Genomic DNA, 15,704 nt, shown 5'->3' with positions numbered 1-15,704 from the left:
TTATTTGCAAGGATCAAACATAAAAACTTAATACTTTAACCCTTTGCAATCCAATTTTGGATTCAGGGTTTCCTAGGGGGCTTTCTCTTTCTGCCATTATACAACGGCGCCATCTGCTGGCTAGAGCCAATACTGCGGTATTGGACATGCTGGAGAGGCCCCCCAACAACAGAGCGGCCAGTAATCTACAGTAAGAATACCCTGCCGGACGTCTTCCGACATCGGAGCTGTACAGCCTTCAATCAGAATGTCTTCAGACGTCAGACAGTGGAATGGAAAGAGTAAAAGCGACCCTTCAATTTCAGGACAAAATCCTATACCTGGACTGAAGGGCAGGGGTACATTACTTGCTGTCATTCTTCTATGCCGATGTCCCTCCGATCTACAAGTTCAGAATCCCGTTTTCAGCTGTCTAAGATAGATGGCCACTGCAATTTCTAGCTACTTAGAGTATTCCCATCTTGGATTTTCATAGCCAAGATGGGAAAACTTGTCCCTCTGTTACCGACTGCCTGTTGGAAACAACGGATCGCGTCAGCGCAGTGCCGTTTGTGTAGCTCTTATTAAAGTGATTGAGTACGGAAGCAGTGTAGCACAGTGCGCTACATTGTTTCCGTAACTCCCCAAGTCATGAACACAGTGTAATGTGCGGAGCTACACAGTTTCTATAGCTCCCGTTCCCTTCAATGAGAGCTACGCAAACAGCGCAAAGCTGAAGCACTTGGCTGTTTTCATAGTTACCTGTGCAGGTGGCCAGTAACTATACAAGTAGCAGCTGTATCCCATCTAGGCTATGAAAATTGCTCTCTGATTGGCCAGCACTGATCATGTGTACAGTGCTGGCCAATCAGAGAGCAGGTATAGTGTTCTGGTAGTCTAACACTACCACTGCACTGTGGGAATTAGGTAGTCTGAAGACTGCAAATATCTTGGACAGCTGAAAACAGGACCCAGAACCAGCGGATGAGATTGAAACCGGAGGATTGCGATAAGTAGATCTAGTACTTCGTTATACAAGCGCGTTAGTATAACAATTTAGCATCCTTTTAAGAAGGCAAAGACAAACTAGGCCAAAAAAAATGTGTTGCACCTTCCATTTGTCTATGTGGCTCCATTAAAGACCACTACATCAAGGATTCCTTGTGGTCAAGACTGATCTATCCAGTGGAGACTGACACAGAAGTTCGGACCTGGAAGGGGATAATTAGGAGTATATGCTGTCCCCCTCATATGTAAGTTCCTTATTACGGAATCACTTTCCTCCGTTGGGCCACCTGCACACGTGCGGATTTGCATTGCAGATTCTGGAGCGGGCGCCTGCCTCCGGATTCCACAGCAAATACCACCCATAGCATGCTATGGCAAAAGGCGAATTCCTCTACACGTGCCGAGCAGAAATCACAGCATGGGCGGATTCCGCACGGAAGGCTTCCATTGAAGTTAATGGAAACTATCTGACCCGTGGCCTTTCCGCAATCATCATTGCGGAAAGTTTGCGGAATCCATGTCATAGCCTAGCGACGGTGTGGCATAATCTGTACTGTGCGCCGACAGGACGGCCGTATCATCCGCAGCACAGATTGAAAGACTGCGGACACGTACGTGAGGGTCACGCCTTTAAGGCGGCATGTTAGTATAAATGTCCCAACCATTATAAATAAATGGAATCTGGCTAAAACCGCCATCGCTTGTTGACATGCCTTCTACTCCTACGGGCTGCACAGATAATGTTATGCATATGTAAGTAATGTTACTCATGAATTAAGAGCAGAAATCTGGGCTAATCCCATCTTCTCCATGGCATCCATGCATAAGAGATGTCATGTGAGTGACCTTGTACCATCGAACCTCGGCACCATCACCGGATTAAGACTTCCGGGATAAGAAGCTTTGATGGTGCAAACTAAGTGACATTTCATATAATCAAAGCAGACACTTCCAAGACTTCAGATTACCTCTCAATCCCACCGCTTCAGTGGCAGAGAATCTTAATACTACACCGAGATCCTTCAATTTAGTAAATCATGGGTTTAGGTATAACAAGCTCAGTTACATAGAAAGCTGCTATGTATATCCTGCAGATAGTGCCGATGAGTACGTACTTTTATATGGTCGTTCGATTATACAGTTCTGTATGTTTGACATTGCAGAACAAGTATATTGTTCCCCCATCCCCAAAAAGGGATTGCACGTGACTAGGATACGCCATCACTTTCTGATTAGAACCCCCGTCATTCCTGAGAAGATGGCACAATGGCACTTTTGGACGTGGCTCCATTTAAATCTAATTCTCCAATCCCCCTCTCTGGTCTTGACCTTGTTGACAGGTGATAAGAGGGCAACACCTTAGGGCCCTTTCAGATGGAACGATTTCTCGTTCGAACGGTGTCAGAGTTTCTAAATCATGCAGTTCACTCTATAAGTGAATGAGAACGACTGAATGATTGGTATTTAAACCGAATAATTAGCGAACGAGATAACGATTATTTTCATGCATGCATGACATGAACGATGAGCAAACAAATGATCGTTCATCGTTGGCTGTGTTTACACTGCAAGGTTATCGTTCAAATGCGAACGATCCAACGATTCCTTCAACTATAGTCGTTCCGACTAAACGCACCTTTAATCTTTGTTATAGATTATAAAAGTGGAGCCTCTGAATAATATACAATGAATGGCCACTAAAGATGAGCGAGCATACTCGCCAAGGACAATTACTCGAGCGAGCATTGCCCTTAGCGAGTACCTGCCCGCTCGGAAGAAAAGGTTCGGCTGCCGGCGGGGAGGAACGGAGGGGAGATCTCTCCCCCCCCCGCTCCCTCCTGCTCACTGCCGCAACTCACCTGTCACCCGCGCCGGCAGCCGAATCTTTTCTTCCGAGCGGGCAGGTACTCGCTAAGGGCAATGCCCGATCGAGTAATTGTCCCTAGCGAGTATGCTCGCTCATCTCTAATGGCCACTTTTTTTTTCTTTTTTTTTTTTAAGAGACCCTTGCCCTTTCACGATTGGAGTTACCCTGTATGGAGATTAGACCGTGCCCCCGGAGTGCAGCATAAACCCAGTGAACAGGTATTCATGGATAATTTCAGAGTGAATCCACATCAGAATGGGAAAATCCAGTGATCTGAAGGACTTTAGAGGTCAGAATTTCAAAAGCCATCAACCTTGTAGGGTTTTCTCATGCGGTGATGTGAAGAGTATATCAAAAATGGTGTGAACGAAGAAAAACATTCAGTGACAGGAGAACCTGTGGATGTAAACAACTTCTTGACAAAAGGAGTCTGAGGAGGATGCCAAGAATCGTTCTGACAAACGTGCTGTGGTGTCAAGCAATTTGCATTCAATTACAACACTGGTGCTCCAACTAATGTGTCTGAATGCACAACTCATCGTTCCTTAGCATGGATGGGCTACAACAGCAGATGACCAGTATGAGCGCCATTGCTGTCTAAGAGAAATCAAGATTCCAATGGGCACAAAAAAGCACAAAAATTGCACCACTAAGCAGTGGAAAAGCATCACCTGGTCAGATCAATCCAGATCTCTGTTGCATCATACTGATCTCAGGGTCATAATTTGGAGCAAGCAGCATGAATCGATGATCCCTTCCTGTCGGCGGTTCACAGCATGTCAATACTTCCATCTAATTTGCAGTAACTGCAAGTAGCTTCCTGTCCGCAGGGGCCAATACTCCTGCAGCACTAGTGCAATACCTAGTAGAATCTATGCGACAATGAATTGCTCTATTTCTGGGGGCCAATGGAGGTCTACCGTGCCACTAGATGGGAGTCTCTAATAAAGAGGCCAGTTTATTAGAAAGTTGCACTTTAATTCAATCCCTAATATATTCTGCAAAATAGAAGCAAAGTGAACTTAGACTGAAAATTAAAATGGTCCGAAATCAATAACGTTATTAATATTAAGAAGATTCTAATAGTCTACCGACGGACTCGAGTTGCAGAGGTATCATAAAACAGTTCAGGCTGAGATTGGAGACAGAAATGCCAATGACATCCATGCGGACATCCAAGCAGGCGGTGTAGTCGCACTGTGAATTTAATAATCCGCATGTGCCACTTCATTTTTTACTCAAACCAATTTCATTTTTCTCTGGAGACACCGATTTACAAATAAGGCTGATGCCTCCTCTGCCAGTAGGCCCAATGTCCACGGGTGGGTTTGATTTGCGGAACACCCTTGCAGGAGATCTGTATATCAAGCCGCCGATAGGGAGACATGGACGCCCGCAGATAAATTTAAGCATCTGATCTGTTGGTCTGGAAAACAAATTGCAGCATGCTCTATTCTTCTGCGGAAACGCGACAGGGACGGCTTCCATTGAAGTCAATGGAAGCCGTCCGATCCGCTGCACACCTGTAGCTGACACTGCAGACGTGCCGTGGATCTCACGGGAAAACAGGGGTTTAAAAAAAAAAAAAAAGATGCACTGCGCATGTGAGCGGCAGGCCGACTGGCGCGCTGGACGCATCCGCAGATTAGGTCTGGAAGGGGGAAAATTGGCACCGGTCCGCAGAAGACCCGGAAGGAAAAAAATAGCCTCTGCAGCGGGCAGGGTCGGAGCCCGCTGCGGAATCCGAACCGCCCATGGGCATGAGGCCTAAGATAGCAGGATTTGTAATCCTCACTGGAGTTGGACCCCCATCGATTTGAAAAAGCAAAGTCCGGGAAAAAGTCTTTTGGGCAGGTTTCACACAAGCTTTTTTTTATTTTGCAAAAACACTTTTTTGCCGGGTTGAAGCACTAGCATTTTTCTGGCAAAAATTACTACGTTCAGATGTTTTCTATAGGTGAGGGGTGCACAACTCTTTCTAGGTTTAGGGCCACATTGCCATACTGAACCACTACCAATGGACACAAGGGTATTTATGGTTTATCTTATCTATATGCCATAATAAATTAAAGTGCGTTCCACTTCCAGGACTCCCAACTGTTTGGAAAGGAGGGGACAATGCATGTGGCTCTCTCCATTGTAGATGATGGATGTGGAGGGAACGACCTGGCATAAGTCCATAAAACTACATTGGACAGGGCCGCAAGCATATGTGGTGCCTCTTACTCATATACTCATTTCTGGAGCGCAAAAGGGGTCAAGAGACTTTATTGTCCTAAGATATAAGGGACCCAGACATGACTACACAGTGAACCCTTAGTACCTCTCCTAATATATAGGGGACATAGACATGACTACACAGTGCACCCTTAGTACTTGTCCTAATATATAGGAGACCCATACAGGGCTACACAGTGCACCCTTAGTACTTGTCCTAATATATGAGAGACCCAGACAGGACTACACAGTGCACCCTTAGTACTTGTCCTAATATATAGGAGACCCATACAGGGCTACACAGTGCACCCTTAGTACTTGTCCTAATATATGAGAGACCCAGACAGGACTACACAGTGCACCCTTAGTACTTGTCCTAATATATAAGAGACCCAGACATGACTACACAGGGCACCCTTAGTACTTGTCCTAATATATAGGAGACCCATACAGGGCTACACAGTGCACCCTTAGTACTTGTCCTCATATATAGGAGACCCATACAGGGCTACACAGTGCACCCTTAGTACTTGTCCTAATATATAGGACACCCAGGCATGGCTACCCAGTGAACACTTAGTACCTCTCCTAATATATAGGGGACATAGACATGGCTACACAGTGCACCCTTAGTACTTGTCCTAATATATGAGAGACCCAGACAGGACTACAAAGTGCACCCTTAGTACTTGTCCTAATATATGAGAGACCCAGACAGGACTACACAGTGCACCCTTAGTACTTGTCCTAATATATGAGAGACCCAGACAGGACTACACAGTGCACCCTTAGTACTTGTCCTCATATATAGGAGACCCAGACATGGCTACACAGTGCACCCTTAGTACTTGTCCTCATATATAGGAGACCCAGACATGGCTACACAGTGCACCCTTAGTACTTGTCCTCATATATAGGAGACCCAGACAGGGCTACACAGTGCACCCTTAGTACTTGTCCTAATATATAGGACACCCAGGCATGGCTACCCAGTGAACCCTTAGTACCTCTCCTAATATATAGGGGACATAGACATGGCTACACAGTGCACCCTTAGTACTTGTCCTAATATATGAGAGACCCAGACAGGACTACACAGTGCACCCTTAGTACTTGTCCTAATATATGAGAGACCCAGACAGGACTACACAGTGCACCCTTAGTACTTGTCCTAATATATGAGAGACCCAGACATGGCTACACAGTGCACCCTTAGTACTTGTCCTAATATATGAGAGACCCAGACAGGACTACACAGTGCACCCTTAGTACTTGTCCTCATATATAGGAGACCCAGACAGGGCTACACAGTGCACCCTTAGTACTTGTCCTAATACAGTGTTTCACCGAAAGTAAGTCCCTCGCGATACTCCTCGGTGCTGTGGCCAATCAGAGCTTACGCTCGATCATTCACAGCCATTCAGTGAATGACATAACTGAATGGCTGTGTTTGGTTCATCGAGCGCCACCTCTGATCGGCTGGTGCTTGATCCAATCACAGCGTTGCTTTGCTGTAGGCGGGGTATTCAAAGCACCGTCACCAGAAAGGGATATCTCAGCATGGAGGACACTGCAGACTGCCGCATTGCCGCCAGAGACCAGCAGCATGATGCACTGGGACGCCTCGGACCAGGTGAGTATAAGCCCTCCCCACCTCCCCCCAACTCCCAAAATAAGACACTGTGCCTCTTTTGGGGCAAAAATTAATATGAGACAGTGTCTTGTTTCGGGGAAACACGGTATACAGGGGACCTAGACATGGCTACACAGTGCACCTTTAGTACTTGTCCTAATATAGAGGGGACCCAGACATGGCTACACAGTGCACCTTTAGTACTTGTCCTAATATAGAGGGGACCCAGACATGACTACACAGGAAACCCTTAGTACTTGTCCAATTATAGGGAACCCAGACATGGTAACGGTTGGATAAGTGAATTTCAGACAATCTATTTTCTGTTACTTCGCTGTGACAGATGACAGGCACCTAAGTGCTCTTTGCGCAAAGCATGACCGTAACTACTAATAGCCAGCTGCGCCATTTATCCTGTATAAACCAGCCATCTTACCTGCATAACCTTCTGCTGAATCTCATCCAGCTGTGTGCGTTTGCTGCGTTGTCTGCACACTTCTTGGTAACGCGTATATTGTTCTCGGAGGGAATCAAGAAGCTTCATAACCTGAGGCTGAGCCAAAAGTTCATCATCCATAGGAGACCATGCGACACCCCCTTCTGAACCGTTAAAGCGCCGCTGCTGAAGTTCAGACAGCAACTCATGACCTTTACATGATAAAGAAAACAGTAGAAACTGGTAACAATCTTAAGGAATCTTTTACAGACAAAGGAAAAAATAATGTCTAAAAAGTATATTTTTAACAACCAAATAGATACTTTTCTTTCTGACGTGATTGGTTAGTTGTACTAGGCCTGAGTGAATGTCTTAGATAGGAAGCACCAGATATACATCAGTGTTATTTTGAAGGTACGGCTACATGCGGCGGATGTTCTGCGCCGAATCCATATAGGGATTAGCGGCAGATTTTGCTGCCGATTATCACTGCTTATTGAAAGTGGTGTAAATGGTTATGGTGCCTATAGTTTGGGTGACATGAAGTGCAGGCAGCCTCTTCACATTTGGTCCCGTTTCTGCGGTGTCACTCGTGACGCCAGCGTGCGCATAGCGAGCTTAACTCTTTTCAGAAGCGAGTGCGCATGCATTCCTATTCATCTCTACAGGAGTGTGCAAAGGAGTCAAGCAGGTGACCTCGCCAAGGGACACCGCAGAAATGGGGGACCATCTGAGTATGAAAAGAGGCTCCCTGGACGCCAAGTTACCTAAACTATACGTACCATAACTTAATTTATGGTGCTTGTAGTTTATGACGATTCCCTTTAAAATCCACGCTGTAGGTCAATTTATTCTGCGTCATGTGGAGAGATTTCTTGAAATCTCATCCACATCGCTTCCACTGTGGCAGAAACCTGCAGCATAGCCACTACACTAGAATATACTCCGAGGGTCTCATTACATGTTTGGCATCTACGTCAGATGTATACGCTAGGAAGCTCTTAAAATGATTTGTTGGTCTGTAGGGTGAATAGATAAGTTTTATGCCAATAGTGGGCTGTAGCCACGCCCTACGCAGAGTCTAATCTGCAGTAACTACAATCAGATACCATGCAGCTAAGGTCACAACATACATGTATGCTAAAGTGTATAACTCCTTTAAAGACAGTTGGAGACGCTGGTGCACAAATGAAGCTTTGTGCACACCAGTGTTTTCTACCGCCAACTAATTATCAGTTCAGTTGATTAGGACATAATGTAATATGCTGTGCTTGAACTTAATCCGAGCTTTGCCTGCAATACCAACCCAGACCACCGTAGTGGGGTCAGAGCTGCACTTGCTCAGCAATAGTTCCGACACAGTCAATTACTAGAGGTCGCTGTAGGGGCCCCCCCAACAAACTACTATTGATGGCTTATCCAGGTAATTAATAGTGTAAGGCTGGACAACTCCTTTAAGAGCTCTTTCTTTACAGTGAGAAAGTGTATATGTGCTGGAGATGCAAAATACGTTTCTGCTACATAAATAACTAGAATATATTCCAAAAATGTTGCCTTGCATTTCCTAATTTCCAACCAATTCATTCATCCTTTAGGGCGGACACCCACTGGCGTTTTTTTCTCCACTGCGCTGCGAGAGTAAGTGAAAACTCCCGCAGCGCAGTGCGAGAAAAAAACCAAGATCACGCCAGGATATCGCAAGTCTCTTTAATGGGACCAGCGGCAGCAGCGCTAGCCCCATTGAAAAGATATGGAAAATGCAGCAGACTTCTGCCACAGCTGTCACAGCTGTGGCAGGAGTTTCCTTCATGAAACACACTATCTTAGCTATTCATGAATGAATAGCTAAGCACTATCTGTAATTGGCTGAGCGCTCAGCCAATCAGCACAGCCCTTTCAGGAGGCGGGGATTTTTAAATCCCCACCTGCTGAAAGTGCTGGACAGCAGTCTCGGGGAGCCAGCCGGAGGACGCTTCTGAACGGCGGAGAGGTGAGTAATTTGTAAAAAAATTTTTGACCACTTATTGATGATTTTTCAAGGAAGGGCTTATATTTCAAGCCCTTCCCTGAAAATCATACTGCAGGGTTTGCCACAAACCACTGCTTTCAATGGGACCGTCAGCATTGAAAGCAATGGGATAGCATGCTGCACTTCTGCCACCGCTGTGGCAGAGAATTCCTTCATTCCCGCAGTCCCCGCGGGGGATGAAGGAAACTACTGCCACAGCTATGACAGCTGTGGCAGAAGTCGGCGGTATTCTCCATATCTTTTCAATGGGGCTAGCGCTGCTGCCGCTGGCCCCATTGAGAAGACTGGCGATATCCCGGTCTTATTTCGGCGTCTTTCTTGCGCCGTGAGGCAAGAGTTTTTTACGTGCTCTCGCAGCGCAAGAAAGAAAATATCGCCAGTGGGTGTCAGCCATTAGGCATACATCAGTATACCGCAAGAAAGAAAGGAACTGTGTAGCAAACTATGTTTTTCCGTCTGCACGCTGCAGGCCGTTGTACCAGTAAGTATGGCCGCCTGCTGTGATTTTTGACTTGGTATGTCCTCTGTGATATGTTTTAATGTTCGTGTAGTGACTTTCAAGATACCGAGGACCCTTGATACAGGTTGCAAGTTTGTGTATTTTGGCCAAAGTATCAAGCAATAGATCATATTTATTGGTATTCATCAATATATTTGCATCACGCAGTCTGGCTTTATATGCTGGGGAGCCTAGGGTATCGGTCCAGTGTGGTCCAATTTTCACGTGCAGGGCCACCCGGAGGGCTAAATCATACAAGGCATTATTAATAGGCTGTAAGCCTGCATGGTGCACTCCAAAAATCAGTGGGACTGGCAGGCTCCGTATACCTTATCTATGTACAAGTATAACACTAAGTAGCTACTCCCCCAATGTGTCCCCTGCCCTTCCATATAGCAACTGCCTGTCTGCATGCTGAGGGATGCGGTGTCTATACCCGCCCTTGTATTTTGTAGCAGTGTAAGTACGGACGCTGGCAGTGGTTTTTGAACAGATATGTCCTTTTGCTGTGATTTGTCGAAACGGTAGTTTTCCAAAAAATGGAATTCAGTAAAAAAAAGTGTATATGGTAAAAGTATATGAGGACGGATGCTACTGTATGAATCTGTTAATGAAATGTGCCTAACGTGTGTCCTGGCACATAAGTTAAATGAAGGCCATAAAAGTCCAGTGAATAGAAGCTTCCTTCTTCCTACAATTAACTTTTATCACCTATCAACAGGATAAGTGATACATGTCTGATCAGTGAGGCCTCACAGCTGGAACCTCCATCAATCCCGAGAATGGGGGGTCCATGTCCCCCTCTCCCCTTCACTGGATCTTGAATAAAGTGCTGGTTGATCGTGTGTGTTGTCCCATGGTCCATCTAGCCCACAATTACATGATCTCCTTTTTAATGCCCATCAGGTCACCCCAGAGCTAATTGTTCTTGTGCTTTTACGTAGCAGTAAGAATCGCTAAGGAATGGCAGCAGAAGCTGACGGAGATCTTTCCGGCCCACCGGCCTCCATTCACAGTAAGCAGGCATTCGCTTAGTTTTCTGCATGCAGAAACTTAATGGCAAACGAGAAATGAATGACTTCTCGTTTACCATTCAGTTGGGGTATGTATTTACACTGAACGATAATCATTTAGATTCTCAACGGATTAAGGGAATCCCGAAGATAATCGTTCCGTGTAAAAGCGACCTTAAGGCTGCATTCCCACCAACATATATCGGCTCGGTTTTCACGCCGAGCCGATATACGTTGTCTCTCTCTGCAAGGAGGGGGGGGGGAGCCTGGAAGAGCCAGGAGCAGGAACTGAGCTCCCGCCCCCTCTCCGCCCCTCTGCACTATTTGCAATGAGGAAAGGTGGGGCGGGGCCGGGCTAATTTGCTGCACTTAGCCCCACCCCCGCCCTTCATTGCAAATAGTGCAGAGGGGCGGAGAGGAGGCAGAGAGGGGGCGGGAGCTCAGTTCCTGCTCCTGGCTCTTCCATCCCTCCCCCCCCCCCCCGCAGATGAATACACCGTATATCGGCTCGGCGTAAAAACCGAGCAGATATACGTTCGAGGGAATCCAGCCTTGGCATGCTTGCATTGACTTTGTTGATTTTCCAACCATGTCTGCTGGACGTTTGTTCCAAGCCTCTACCACTTTGCCACCTTTTGCATACTGGACTGCCCTGTTACATTGTAACAATATGCTGTATTGCTGCCAACAGTTGATGAATCAGTAGCAATAACCGACTCAGTGAAGCGGATGTTTTTCAGGCCGGTCAGGAAGCAGATGATATGCTTCATAAACCGCACAGTCCAGCAGCTTTGTGGGAGGTCTACACTTCACAAAGGTTCATATTGGGGGATCCGAGATCGAAGGATATTTCAGACGGTGAAACATTATTCCTTGGAGGATAGGTCAGTCTGTTACAATACAGTAACTCATCAAGACAAAGCCGCCTCTACATCATTTCCTAATGCTACACTTAAATACCCATATGATGTATAGAAGCCAATTACACCTTTTACCTCGTCTCCCAGCCATTAGGCAGCCAGCTAATATAACATGGCTAATAGGAGCCAATGATCTTTTGTGAACTCCTAAACAATCTATTGAAGTGGAAAATGTGAAGACTCGCCTATCATCTCCGCTATTAATTAAACGGCTTACATTTATTTCAGCAGCCAACACAATTATCAGCAGTGATCTCTCCAGGAAAACCCAAATTACCAATATCACTTCATCTTTAGCTGTATTTGACCCGCTGGACTTCATAAATATCAATAGATGCGTAATTAAATGGAAGGTGATCAAAGCATCATATACGGCGTGATTTAGCCGACGTCCGCTGGTTTTAAAAAAAATGTTATTTTTAGGATTTAGAGAAAACAGCTGCATATGTAATTAATTATAAGCAGATTGGATGAGTGATCATCGTCTAAACTAAGGCAATCTGCCGTTCAGTTATCTGGCTACGCTGGTGTACAACGCTGTCATTGGCAGGTCTGTCCTTGCTGGGGTCGGAGACAGTTGAAGCACTATGATGCATTGCTGTCGAAGTTGTGAAATTCGAGGGAAAAAAATATATTATATATATATATTAATACTACTACTAATAATGACGGCAGTTGTGGTCCCAGTGGTAATCGGCACACTGGTTGCCTTACCTATACGATAGTATGTATCGCTGCACATGAACTCCTTGTATTAAAACCATATACTTTATTAAATATCAATTAGAAACATCCAAGACAAACATACACCGTATAGTATAATATTTTGGCCAATAAAGGGCTAAAAGAAAAACTCAAACCAGCCAATGTATAAAGAAACAGCAGTGGTATGCCCCTTTAAGCCAAACACAAGTAGTTTAATCTCAATCAATATCCAGACGCGTTTCTCCTTGCAAACAAACAGGGTCCATCAGGGGATAAATAAACAAAATCAGACAGAAAGCGTCTCCCTTTGGCCGGTTTCACATCTGCGTTGGAACCTCCGGTCAGAGGGTTTCTCATTGATGCGCTGAAAATACCGGAAGAAAAAGCACCGCATGCAGCACTTTTTCTTTCGCCCAAAAGGCTGGGCAGCTGAGCGGAAAGCGAACAGAGCCCATTATAGTCAATGGGATCCTTTCGGCGCTCTTCTGTTCCATTCATGAGCTGGAGTCGTTTTGCCACTGAGATTTCCCTTTTCTGCTCCCCCAACAGAGCAGGAAAGTGGAACCCCAGACGCTGGTGTGACACCACCCTTACGATGGCGACATCCAGATGGCATATGGAACGGAGAGAAGTTATCTCTGATTTTGCTTATTCAATCCCCTGATGAACCCTGTTTATTACTTGCAGGGAGAAATGCTTCTTAATATTGATTATGAGATTTGGGGGATGGCAAAGTGGTGCTGGGAGTTCACAGGGATGATGCCTGCAACTTATAGTAAATGATCGTATACTGTGTTTTATATACTGAAATCACATCTACACTGCTCAATCCTGCTGTACACTGTCCTCCCTGATGTTATTTCTCTGTGTGTGTGTTACAGAGAGCTAGGGAGCAGAATCTGCTGTTTTTTTGTGTGCAGGGTGTATAGAACACAGCATATCCGCTAACATCAGAGAGAACCAAGAATCAGAGATCGAGCCTGCAGAGGGAAAATAGGGAATAATACAAGTTACAAGTCATATAATGGACAGGAATAGTGTTATTCTTCATGTGCACACGGCAGCCTATTCTAAAAAGTTTTATGAAAAGTCGGATACACTTTAAAGCTATACTAATATATAACAGTTTGTACAAGGGATAACTATTCTAGATCTGGGAATCCAACATATCAGATCTCTATTTTGTTCTTAAATTCCGCCTTGACCATGACTAATACATTCGTAATCTTCAGGTACATAAAGGTATTCTTGTGGACATACACACAAGAGCACACTGAGGTTATGTGAAGGAAGCCATTGTGCAGCTGATTCAAAAATTAAATCTGCCAATGATTTATTACAAAATGTATGTTTCCCAATATGTGTGGGGGACCGATCGTTCTGTAGAGCAGATTTATTTCTCAGCAAGTCAGGAGTTATCTAATTACATCTGTAATCAGACATTCAAAGAAACATCTTATTAGGGGCCTCGAGTGATGCAGTCCTAAGCTCTCGCTCACGACCTGAAGGTTGCGAGATCAATCCCTGCATGGTTCAGGTAGCCGGCTCAAGATCGACTCAGCCTTCCATCCTTCTGTCTGTAAAATGAGCTTGGTGGTGGTGATGGGGTAATAAATAACCTGAAAGCACTGTGCAATAAGTCCCTTTCCCCCCTTTATTCACGAGCGATACTCTTGTGCGAGTTTTACGTGATGCGCACAAAACTTGCGCGAATATGAAATCCATTCTTTGGAATGGATTCATTCACACAAGTGTTTTTATTTCCTCGTAGCATGTGCTATTTTTTGGTGTTCCCTTGGAACGCCTCGCCCGTTATTGTCAATGATACCTTCAAAGGCATCGCATGGCACTCGAATGCTGTGCGAGGTTTCCCGCTTACCCGTGTGAATGTAGCCTTACTGTTGATTTTCCGCTGTGAAAAATCCCCTGTGGATCGGCCCCTGTGAACATACTTTTAACCCTTTCCAATCCACTGTCTGACGTCTAAAGACATTATGATTTAAGGCTGTCCAGCTCCAATGTTGGAAGACGTCTGTCGGGGTTCTCTTACTGTATATTGCCAGCCTCTCTGCTGTCGGAGTCTATCCAACGTGTCACCTCATGCAGTACTGGCTTTAGCCAGTATATAGCGCCATCGTATAACAGCAGAAAAAGAGTAAGCCCCCTAGGAAAACCAGGACACAAATTGGATTGGAAAGGGTTAAAGTAAGCAATTTGGAGAACATTATATTAGGGAACTGGTCACAATTTAAAGGGTTTGCACAAGATTAGAAAAACATGATGACTATTTTCTTCCATGAACAGCGCCACACTTATTCATCAGGTATATGCAGTTACTACATTTTTCCCAAGTCCCAGCGATGAGGACATCTTATGCTTAATGGAGCAGTGGTTATGTACAGAGAACAGCTCTAGCAGGCATGACTATGTGCATGTATATCATCTACCCATGCTTTGTAGTCACCTACATAATGTATCCTCTATGGAAGCCTAAAGCTGGAATGCCGTCAATGACAAAGTTTGCAAAACGTTCTAGTGCTCTGCAACTTCTATAATGGATGAGGCATTCAGCTGACAGTCAGCACAAAGTGGATGCAGCAAAGCTTAGTCAGTAAATATAGGTCCTTGAGTCAGATCTGTCATCTAGTTATATATTCTGTTCAGTTATTTCTGGTTCTGGGAACCGTGGCTGGGTCGCTTCTCTCTGGATGCTGACAGGTAAACTTTTTTTTGTCTCTTGATCCTGACAAGTTGACTTTTTGTCTAACAGATCCTCACACTGCTTGCTTGCTTTACTCACTCAGTCATTAAAATTAGCCATGTACGGGACATTCTGTACAATAAGTCTTACTAACATGATTTCATATCTGATTTCTTGCGCACATTTCAGATTCATGGACGGCTTACATGCAGTGGTAATTTCTATTGTGGGGTTTGTCAGGGTTAATCGTGCAGCAGGTTGCTCTCTGCAGCATGTGAGCGGGGTTAGTAAATCTCCTCCACGTGTGCCGTACTTTGTAGCAGACATTCGGTGTGGAATCCATGTGTAAATGTAAACTCCTCGATTGCACAATGCAGATCTCAGGATTTTACTACTCGAATAGTAAACAAGCCTCTTACCTGTTTGCAGAACCGTTTCTGGATCAACAGAGGGAAGGTAATTGAAATCCATTGACCTTAAAATGAAAAGTTAAAAATGGACTGTTATTGCTGACAGGGCTTAGAAATCACATTGATCTGATTCTAATTTCAGTATATCGTAACACATCAGAGATCCTCACTAGGTAAAGAAGGTAAAGTCCCCTGGTGCAAGCACCGAGTCATGACTGACTCCTAGGGTGACGTCTAGAGATGAGCGAGCACCCTCGGTGAGGTCAGTTACTCGAGCGAGCCTCACT

The 15,704-nt window shown here is 45.1% G+C and overlaps 1 protein-coding gene across 1 annotated transcript in view; it reads right to left on the bottom strand.

The window, feature by feature from the left end:
- Positions 1-15,704, bottom strand: part of SESTD1 (SEC14 and spectrin domain containing 1) — a 152,063-nt gene that overhangs the window by 34,269 nt on the left and 102,090 nt on the right. The window contains exons 8-9 of the mRNA XM_066575769.1: positions 15,427-15,482; positions 7,141-7,352 (exon numbers count right to left, since the gene is read on the bottom strand). Coding sequence (XP_066431866.1) covers positions 7,141-7,352; positions 15,427-15,482 — 268 coding nt within the window. The remainder of the gene's footprint in view (positions 1-7,140; positions 7,353-15,426; positions 15,483-15,704) is intronic.

The sequence above is a fragment of the Eleutherodactylus coqui genome, chromosome 8 (genome assembly GCF_035609145.1).
Source record: "Eleutherodactylus coqui strain aEleCoq1 chromosome 8, aEleCoq1.hap1, whole genome shotgun sequence".
Classification (NCBI taxonomy): Eukaryota; Metazoa; Chordata; class Amphibia; order Anura; family Eleutherodactylidae; genus Eleutherodactylus; species Eleutherodactylus coqui.
The sequence above is the reverse complement of the archived record's forward strand: the minus strand, read 5'-3'. Positions and strand labels throughout refer to the sequence as shown.